Source organism: Hordeum vulgare, chromosome 4H (genome assembly GCF_904849725.1).
Source record: "Hordeum vulgare subsp. vulgare chromosome 4H, MorexV3_pseudomolecules_assembly, whole genome shotgun sequence".
NCBI lineage: Eukaryota > Viridiplantae > Streptophyta > Magnoliopsida > Poales > Poaceae > Hordeum > Hordeum vulgare.
Genome location: NC_058521.1, coordinates 551,083,043 through 551,093,766, shown reverse-complemented (window position 1 = coordinate 551,093,766; position 10,724 = coordinate 551,083,043). Strand labels below are relative to the sequence as shown.

The following is a 10,724-nucleotide window of genomic DNA, read 5'->3' as shown; positions in this document are numbered from 1 at the left end:
GTTGCTCTAAATGACTAGTGTCGGTTTCTCACGGAGCAGCCAACCAGCTAGTGGTTGTGGGGGCGGCTATTTGTAGCCTGGGAGCATCCCGACATGATTTTGCATAAATGCTCTTTAATAATATGACCATTGGGTGGATAGGATATGTGACAGGTGGCACGCGGCGCGGCAACGGTCGGAACTTTCAACTATGAAAGCCCTCATGTCTCTCGTATTGCTCACTTTGAGGCTTTGGTAGATGTAGGTTTGGGTTGAGCATCATGAGGAAATTCGTTTCATAGTTTTACCTCGACCCCCTTTAATAGTACGGTGTCCCTATGACTTAAGTATAAAGAAAATGAAACAGAAAGAGTAAATCTTCAAGCTTCAAAGTCTTTAGTGCATTTTATTCAAGACACACAGAATTCCTCATCTGCAATTTCTTCATGAGGAGTATCAATTTCATTGCAATTTCTTCGCGGTCAAAGTCTTCAAGGAATGACCAAAGTCTTCACCCAAAGACATACAATTTTAGAGGTTGATTTTCATCGGATAACTCAAACTCGTCAGCAACTTATAGAGCATGTGTACACTCACAAACATATCAGTCTCTTAACCTATAAGTCTTCACACCACCAAAATCACTAAGGGGCACTAGATGCACTTAAAGTGTCCTCCCTGCCTTTTTGGTGTCTCGATGCCAAAGGGGGACAGGGTGTAGGATTTGCGAGTTCTTTCGTTTTCCTTGTCTCCTTGTTCGTTGAACCTTCGTCGTTGCTTTAGTTTGTTGTGTTTGTTTTTTTTTTGTGTGAGACTAGGAGACTTATTCTATCATATGGTGTGAGATGCTATCACTCTTCTCTCATTTTATTGTCTCACTATTGTCCAGTATGTTAGTAGCTTCTGAATCTATTTAATATGTGCCCTTATCTTCATGCTCACATGATATGCCTTGCTTCCATGCTTAGTGTTTATTAGTTTGTTGCAAGGAATGCCTTGTATATAAAATTTAGGGGGAGTACTATTCCTAGGTTGTGTGCTTTGCAGTCCATAGCATTTCTCTTGTATGCACACATCTAGGGGGAGCCTATCTATATTTTATAGAGTTTGGGTTTGCTTATGTTATTTGTATATCCTTTTGTGCAAATCCCGTATTGTCATCAATCCACCAAAAAAGGGAGATTGTTAGGGCATATATTTCTCCCTAAGTGGTTTTGCTGATTGATGACAATACTTGTGCGGACTAATCGTGTGCATTGAGCATTTCACATAATCCATGTCTAGGCACAAGACGATTCAGTGCCCCTCGAAGTCTATCGAAGGCGGTTGCTTTCTATGTTTCTTATCGGTGGATTTGAGTCATAGGAAAGCCGTACTATTAAGAGGAGTCCGCTTCAGAAAGGTCTGGGTGGAATCAGCACGTACACATCTGTTCCTTTGCACCACATTTCCTTCGCTTCAATGGAGCTCCAGTTCGTTTCCCCGTGTCTGTGCAAAGTGAAAGCAGCAAGATGCTTGTTTTCAGTGGCCAGCGGTAGTACCAGGGGTGCCAGCGGTAGTACCGCACCATGCAACGGTAGTACCGCTATCACGAGCCTCTATCACGAGTATCTACGGTAGTATGAGCAGGCGTAGTTTTTTTACTACTGCCCACATGCGGTAGTACCGCAACTATGTCCGGTTCTACCGTGCTGACAGACTTTTGCATAGTCGTAGCCTCAGTGGAGGTAGACACGTAACTATTTTTTTTACTTCTGTGCAGTTGGGGACTACCCTGCGGTAGTACTGTAAGGGCGTGCGGTGGTACCGCTCCGACGGTTCTACAGCTCGTTGCCCCGTGCTGTAGTTCCTCCCTCTGCCACCACTGTGCGTGCGGTAGTACCGCACCACGCAGTTGTAGTACCATTGTGCTCGGGCTCACAGTGGGGGTAACGGTTGGATTCTTTCCCCCACTATATAAAGGGGGTCTTCTTCCCCAAGAAGATCACCACTTACCTCCCCAAGCTCCATTGTTGCTCCAAAGCTCATTTTCGCCCGGTCTCTCTCCCTACCCAATCAAACTTGTTGATTTTCTAGGGATTGGTTGAGAAGGCCCCGATCGACACTTCCACCAAGAGATATTTGATTCCCCCCACTAATCCCTTGCGGATCTTGTTACTCTTGGGTGTTTGAGCACCCTAGACGGTTGAGGTCACCTCGGAGCCACATTCCATTTTGGTGAAGCTCCGTGGTCTTGCTGGGAGCCTCCAAGCTTTGTGTGGAGATAGCCCCAACCTTGTTTGTAAAGGTCCGGTCGCCGCTTTCAAGGGCACCACTAGTGGAATCACGTCATCTCGCATTGTTTGAGGGCGTGAGGAGAATACAGTGGCCCTAGTGGCTTCTTGGGGAGCATTGTGCCTCCACACCGCTCCAACGGATACTTCCCTGCAAAAGGAAGGAACTTCGGTAACACATCCTCGTCTCCATCGGTTCCACTTGTGGTTATCTCTTACCTTTACTTTGTGCTTACTATTGTTGTGTGGTATTCCTTGCTTGCACTAGTTGTTGTTATTGTTAGCATCATATAGGTTTCTCACCTAGTTGTTCATCTAGAGAACCTTTTGTTGCTAACCCTAATTTGTTAAGAAAAGCTAAAAATTGGTAGTTGCCTAATCACCCCCCTCCTAGCCAACCATATCGATCCTTTCATGTAGTGTTTACATATCCATGTGGATCAATAGATTCAGACATAGACGGTTCCCATTGGAATCTCGCTTTTAAATCAAAATGCAAAATGCAACATACATTGTGTAAAAAATAAGTAAGTCATCATACGACTTATTGTTGTCGGTACATATGGTATAACCGACGTAGTGAGTTCCTTATAAACAAGGATTACTCCTACAATGATGATTGTCCATGATTGTGTGTCTGCAATGACGACACGTGTAATCATCTAAATGACGGAGTTTAAAATGAAGAATTTGGTTAAACCAAAATATCGCTCGTTACTACAGCTTGAGCACCGTCATTCATACATTATGCTAAATATGTTGTCTATATCCAAAATATATTGAAGAAATTCATCATGGGCAAATCTCATTGTAGGAACCATCCATAACTCTCATTATGGTTCATTCTCTAGACGTAAAGAAAGGTCTATTTAGACCAAGAAATGATGGAAATGAGATATTGGGACTTAATGTTCCATAATGTCATTGGATCTACCAAACACAATTAGTTGGGACTCAAGAATATCTATCGATATCTCCAAAGACATCAAACATCTTGTCCTAGTTTTTCAAGTTTCAGAGAAATCTGAACACCAATACCATTGGATAGATTGATCAGATCCCCGCGATGTCAGATCATAGACAAGCTTAGTGTTCCAGCTAGGTGTGGTAACCATCTCATGAGAGTCTTCAAATCAGACCTCGTGGTTACATCCACCAACCATTATCTCAAAGATAATGTTGTTTGTGTTGCCCAGATGCAAACAGGTTATGTAGCAAGCAATATCACTATATATTGCTCATCTTGCGAGTCAAATCATACAACAAACTTGTACATTTGTTCACAAAGTCTCTACCAACTTCGTTCCTGGAATTGGTTTACTATACAGGTTCTGATAAAGGTTTTTAACGAAGTAATATCAACAATAATCATTATATATTGCGACATTTTCTCCTTATTTTCCCACTCGGTTTGAAGGATTTTTGGCAACATATCAAACACCATGTTCCTTATATTTTTCCCACATGATTTTTGAAAGAGCCTCTAATCAAGAAGATGATTCTGGATAGACAAGTATAGATTAAGGAAAGTGTTAGAGTTTAATTAACATGTGTTAATTATGAAGTAATCTCCCCTTATAACTGTCATCTCTCCCGAATGGATGCCTCTTTGTTGCATCTCTTCTCCTCGACCTGACTTTTTGACTCTGGAGTCGAGATGAACCCTGAATCCTGGACGTGCATTGCTACATGGGGATCTGGGCCAAAATGAATTTATGACGCTATACAACTCCTTAGAAAATGAGACATGACTTCCCGTACTTACAAGGATACAGTAATACCGCGTAGCGGAGGACTGGAGCAGGCAGCACGGGCTCGACGTGCGGCGATTGGAAAGTGACGGGAACTACTGGCTAGACGTCATGTACCATGATACTTCTTGACGGTAGACTTGTGGACCATGGTACAGAAGTAGCTGCAGACCACTCCAACAGCGCGGTCGGGGCAACCGAAATAATTACGAAACCGAGGATAGATTAATGGAGCTCGCTATGTAGCAGCGCCGCACGGCTGCCTTCCCGTGCGGCGGCTGGCTGATCACGGCACAAATCGCGTTTAAGTGTATGTTTCGGGATTAAAAAATTATACAAGTACGGCTCTTAGGTTCAGGAATTTACTAACGGTAAAAACTTGTACTGTTGCATGCATCTCAATGACGAAAAGGAGCATTTTGGCAGCGCATGCATGCAAAACATTTTCCAGTCCTAGTCAACATCTTATGCATATTTATTGTCAATCTTAAAAATGTTTTATCTCACAAATTAATAATTTGATTGAAGATTCGTCTTCACCATTAGGTTCGTCTCGACAAAACCTTCAAAATAAGATCCCATATTGACATGTTTCGTTGATTTTTTTTTTGTTGTTCCTAGTTGCCACATTTATGTCATTATAGTTGTCATCTTACGGGTGTACAGTTGTCAGAAAAATTATACATAGTTACCGTAACAATAATTTTATACTTTTTAAGTATTACGGTGTTCTGTGAAGCTAAAAAGTGGGTATTAAAGCACTAATAACAAAAAAGCAAATGCTTGAATCAGCACAAGTATAATGAATCAAGTTTTTTACTCATTCATGAACGTGATAACCAAGTTAATTTAATGTGAGAACTATATAACAAATAATATGACAAGTAAGTCATAATAATCTGGCAAGTATCGACGAAAACAAAAATTATCGAAACATGTTAACATGGGATCTAGTTTTAAAGATCTCGTCGCGATAAAGTCAGTGATGAAAACGGATCATTAATTGGGATAACGGTTCGAAAGATAAATCATTTTTAAAATACAAATAGCTAGTATAACGCATGCGCGCTACCGCTGCACGGGAGATCATGTGTGCGTACGAAGCCCATTAGATTTTCCCTAGATTAATTGTTCCGCAAAAAAAGAGCCTACAAATTGGGAGAAGGTCGTGGAGGAGGGTGTCCGTCCAGAGGAAGGTTGCGGGTGCGGAGGAAGACATTGCTCCTCAACTGCTGCGGGATTCGAGCATGGACCTGAATTTCGATTAGGTGGACAAGTTAGTGAAAAGTAAGAGTACCTTACAGGCGCCAGACTGGATCAAGAGGCATTGTGTGCATCGCTTATCAAGTTTGGGTGTATAAATTTATTTAAACACATACGGTGAATGTGGTTGGTTATTCGCTTGTCCTACAAAGCTAGGCTTGCATTAGACTGACATCGTCTTTATGTTGAATAGGAATTTGTGTGATGTTAAGTAAAAACTGCGCATTGCTATCTGTTAAAAAAGTAGAGTATGCCTTATAATTCGAAAGAAGACAGTAGTAGTTGATTTTCCTACGTGTACTAATAATCGTGATCAATTCGACAGTAGCAGTGCTGCGGCAAATGTGCATATTTTTTTACAGGCTACGGTGCATGAGCATGCGATCGGTACATCTCCATCGCCTCTCCGTCTGCAGCAGCAGTTCCTTGACGGACGACCAACCATTTAATGCTTCTGTACGTGGGCCATTGAGCTGTTCAATAATAGGATTGAAATAGTCAATACACCAGCTATACCCTTCCCTATACACCGTCTGGCGCTGATCTCGACGAACATGTTCGGTCAAGATATCATGATCATCCGGACCCTAGTTCCGAATTGAATATCCGCTTTTCTCCTTGTATACATATCCACAATCATCTAATGAAAGAAGAGGAGGATTCGTTTCAACACATTCCATACTCATTACCTTCATGAAAAAACGGATGAGGCGCTTATGTGTTGACGTCATGGCAGATTATGTGTCCATGAAAATTAGATAAGGCACCTATGTGCTAACTAGATGGAAAATTATGTGCCGATGAAAGAAGACTAAGGCGTAAATACTGGCAGGATTTGAAAAACAAAAGGCGGCTCCATCGCCAACCTTTCATGAAACTCAAATATGAAACATTACACCATTACGGACCCAGAGCACCAAACTTCCGAGCATCTACAACCAAGTCAAAGCAAATGGCAGATCCATGCATTCTACCGTTGCAGAAAAGACATCCCAAGTGATGGTGCACGACGGGTTTAATCCTTCTCCAAGACACTGGAAACTGAAAGAGAAAGAAAAAAGAAAATCTCATAAGATGTGACACTACAAGTTGCAGAAAGCAACAAAAACAAGCAATTGAAATTAATGGCCATAGAATATGAACTGCCCTAAAGAATAGTTATGCCAAGCAACATTAACTTTGTTGGCTAGTTCAAGTTCTGAAAATAGTGCAACAATACCAAAGTGTTTCGAAAGAAAAAAAAAACGCATCAACGGAATTTCATTTTTGGCAATTTGGCATGTACTCCCTCCGTAAAGAAATATAACAGCGTTTAGATCACTAAGTAGTGGTCTAAACGCTGTTATATTTCTTTACGGAGGGAGTACATGATAAAACAAAATGAGCATTGTTTCCAGAAGGGAATGGTAGGATGGCAGAAATTATGAAATAAAAATATGTCAGGAACATACATTTTCATTTCTAACAATGCATCCTCCTACACTATGTACCAGTTTTTTTTTTAACAGCTTTTTTCAGTTTGAGAGATTGGTAGTTGATTGACCACAAATGACACTAGTGCTTAAATGTCTGGCTCCCGGCCGAAACTAACAGAGTCATCCCAACTCTGGAATCAGAGATGCTAACAGGACAGGAATCAAAGTGGGGGACCTCTCTATGGCACCTCTGTCCCCAGACACACTACGTATAGGGTAGTACTCTTGGATGGAGAGAAGACCACCGCCTGAACAAAATCCAAAATAACTAATTTGCAAAATGGATATGTTTATCATAAAGAGATTCGTTGTTCCTGACCCTGCTTCACCTTAATTGCTACTGTATTTCAACAACAAAATCACAATAAACTTCTCGTAAAGGTTCTATCTTGGTCGTGGTGGGGACAACATTTCTCTTCGGCATGTCTATGGATTTTTGCCCAAACGCCTCGGAGATAAAGAGAAATTTGGAATTGATTGCCCTAACACTTGATAATATGTCAATACGATGTAAATCCACAAAGTGTCAGAGGACAGAACAATTTGGCAAATTTGGATCCAGGCTCTAGTTAATCTACTAAAGATTCATTGCCATGCCAGAAACATGCCACTGTGCAGATTGTACGAATACTATAATGCTTGAACCTAATGAAACACTAAGGACACTAATGAGTAGTGAGATCAAACATTACCTAAATCAAATTAAATTTATCTATGTACCTGAGGGGGTACTCAAACCAACATACGCCTAGCAGGTACAATGTATTTCACGCTTCCCTGGCCACACTCTCCCTTGGTCAAATCAGAATCCTTTCTCTTCGCCAAACCAACAGGCACTCTTGCACCATCCAATTTTGCCAGAACAGGAGGATCAGCAGGACACTGAAGGAGAATAATAACACTTTAGTAACGTTTACTAACCAATACCAACCACACAAGATATAAAATTACCATGTTTATATATCTTAGCCTAGCCTCCTCAGCCATCAGCCTAGCCTCCTCATCCTCGATGTATGCAGGTGCATCTAGGCCAGTAATAACATCACAACGTAGATCAAAACCGCAACATAGTTTGTGTGGGGTAGAGTGACCCCCTTCGTATTTATCAACATCAACAGGGTGCTTCAAATCAACATTTCCGTAAGTCATACAACCATAGCATTGGCCTTAGAGAAAAAAAAATGTATAGAAAGTCAGTACATATGGCTGGGCATGTACTACCTTATAGATATAATAAAACTGTAAAGCTCAAAGACTGAATAAAATGAAGGCCAACCAGATAAATGTGACCCCAACCTGTATAACAGAACTTAATCTAAAGTGAAAGTGATACCGTTGATTTATCATTTAATTACTAAATAGCCAATTAGGCAAAATAAAAACATGTTTAGACTCTAACAACGTATTGTTGCGCATGAACTAGCTTACATATTAAAACTTTAGTCAAGCTTGTGAACATGACAAGTGGTAACCACACGGGTCAACCAAAAAAAACGTGACTCCAAACTATATGAACAGAAGTTATCTAAGGTGGAATGAAAACCATTTAGTCTTTTCATTACCAAATATTCAACCAGGAAAAAAAACATGTGTAGAAAGTCATTACTTTTGGCTGGGCATGAACTATATTAAAACTGTACGAGTGAAGTTCCAAGGACAGTGGATGAGATGAAGCTAAACATGACACAAGGGGCAACCAAACACGTCAACCAGATAAACGTGACGCCAGATTGTATGAATGGAACTTGATATAAGGTGGAAGAAATACCATTGTTAGTAGGCTTAACCATACATAAACAATTGAGCACATATTCATCATTTTCTCCTTCAATTTCTCCTTCAATTTCTCTGACTTCAGCAAAGAATAGATTGTTGATGCCACTGTGCGAACCATCTTTTCCTTTGGTTTTTGTAGTCAAATTGATATGATAGAACATAGTTAAGTTCTCCCCCTCATAAAATTCTCGGAAGATCACAACATCATCAAGTTCATATGCAAGATCCTGAAAAGGACGCATGGACTGTGTCAATTAGTACATGAATATAAGAACATTCAAGACAATCTTGGTAACAGGACCGAGAGCGAGCACAGGTAGGAGCAAGAGAGAGTACAAACCCCCAAAAGATGGTGATCTTCATTGTATTTATCCAGCAAAGCTTGAACCAATACGCTGACATTCCTATGGTCTGGATTGCCTTCAGAAGAACTCTTCCTTGTGCCATCAAGCCAATAAAGGCCATGTCTTATACAAATCTCAGCATCCGAAAGCCCATCTGTGCACCTAGTTCAGCTCAGAGTATTCTAAATGTTAGTACATTGTAATTTCTGTTATGGTGAAAATCCATGAAAAAGTTGAGAAAACTCACATCATAGGAGAGCGCAGCTCATCAAGATGGCTAGCGATAGCATTCTCAGCTTCCTGCAAGCTCTGGAATGGCCCGCCCAGACTAGGATACGTGTGGAAATAACCCCCAACATCTATTCTGATGAAAAATTGTAAATGCCAACCAGAAGGATTGCGCGCGAAAATAGGCGGAGACAGTTGCCTTGACACTGGCGAGATGTCATGAGTTATCGCAACTGGCTGCGTGGAGGAAGAGGAAGCGTTTGCGTTCTTTGGCTCTAGCAGTGGTTTTTCCAACGGCTCGGGCACATCATAATAAGGGTACTCACACCTGAAGCGGAACATGTTAAAAAGTTAGTAGACAGCAAGGTTGAATCTTTGGGAAATCAAAACGAGGGTGAGGGATGGACATATTTACAAACGCCGCATGCTCAAGTCTGTAGTCGAATAAACTCGATGAGTTGAAGAATAACTTGATTTATCACTGGAGATGCATAATACGTACATGAAGTTGAATCAATCAATAACAGAACACCGAGGGAAAGAAGAAAGAATTAGTGTTTTTTCTTCAGTATATCTATGTATACACGAGAACCCTCCATCCCATCAGACATAAAATTTGTTTTCTTGATAATTAGATGTGTGAAGAAAGAAAGGCAGCTACTGTTACCTCCCAGTATTCCTAGCATGCATACGTCTGGGAGGCTGGAGCAACCAGCATGTTGCTTGAGAGACAGTCGAGAGAGGGACAGGGCGACAAAGTGCATACTGTGGAGGTTGCGGCCGATCGTAGGGCCTCGTCTGGATGTTGGAGCAGGTGACTTCCATGCGTACATCTGCTACGCGTTGAGATATCTCATCGACGTCCGTGAAGAGTTGTCCATCCCCGTCGGAGTAGGCGAATTCCTCAAATGCATCTGCTATGCGTAGACATGTCGCGTCCACGTCGACGTCGGTGAGCGTGGGACGAGGCGTGCCAGGAGTGTAGGGGATGGGTTCGGGTTGTGGAGGCTGCAGCTGACCGTGGACGGGAGGAGAAGGGGTTGCAGAGGGGTGGGCTGCATCTGATGGTGGAGTGGAGTAGAGGGGAGGGGAGGGGGAGGGGTTGCAGGTTGGAGGTGGTTGGGTAGTGGAGGCCGCATCTGATGGTGGACGGGGTTGTGGACGCCGCTGCGGGTGGCGGCGGCGACGGGCGGCGTCCTGATCGGCCTCCAGACGGCGCCGAGTATCGGCGAAGATTTCTCCGACAGGCCGGCCCTCCGATCCGCCGGTGACAAGTCTCCCATCGTCGTCATCGGGAAGAAGAATCGTGAAAGGCCAATGGCGTCGTCTAGGCGGCGGCATGGAGGTTTGCTAGGGGGGGAGGGGGGATGAGGAAGATGGGAAACAACCTTTCCTGTTCCTGGGGTGGGAGACTCGACTCGCACTCGAGAGGGGGAAATATCTCACAAACTTGTCAACGGAATTTTTTTTGAAGAGTTCCGGCGGCCTCCGCTTTTCACCCCGCAAGCTAAAAAAAAAATGTTTGAGGAAGCGCCCCACGCTAGGCTGTCCGTAATGAAAGTATCATAAAAAGTATTATACATGTTAATTAGGTAATTTTAATGCCTCGACATATAATTAAATGAAGAAAAAGAT

The 10,724-nt window shown here is 42.3% G+C and overlaps 1 protein-coding gene across 2 annotated transcripts; it reads right to left on the bottom strand.

Moving 5' to 3' along the window:
* Nucleotides 1–5,926: 5,926 nt before the first annotated feature.
* LOC123446945 lies at nt 5,927–10,460 on the bottom strand. Of its 2 annotated transcripts, none has more exons than XM_045123491.1 (7): nt 9,856–10,460; nt 9,109–9,417; nt 8,858–9,023; nt 8,510–8,744; nt 7,693–7,907; nt 7,434–7,623; nt 5,927–6,307 (listed from the first exon to the last, which is right to left on the bottom strand). In XM_045123491.1, the coding sequence occupies exons 1-6, from the start codon at nt 10,428–10,430 to the stop codon at nt 7,474–7,476; spliced, it is 1,650 nt and encodes a 549-aa protein (XP_044979426.1). In that variant the 5' UTR covers nt 10,431–10,460; the 3' UTR covers nt 5,927–6,307; nt 7,434–7,473. The 2 variants fall into 2 exon arrangements, with proteins under 2 accessions (XP_044979426.1, XP_044979425.1); XM_045123490.1 differs by having other exon boundaries at nt 7,462–7,623.
* Nucleotides 10,461–10,724: the final 264 nt, after the last annotated feature.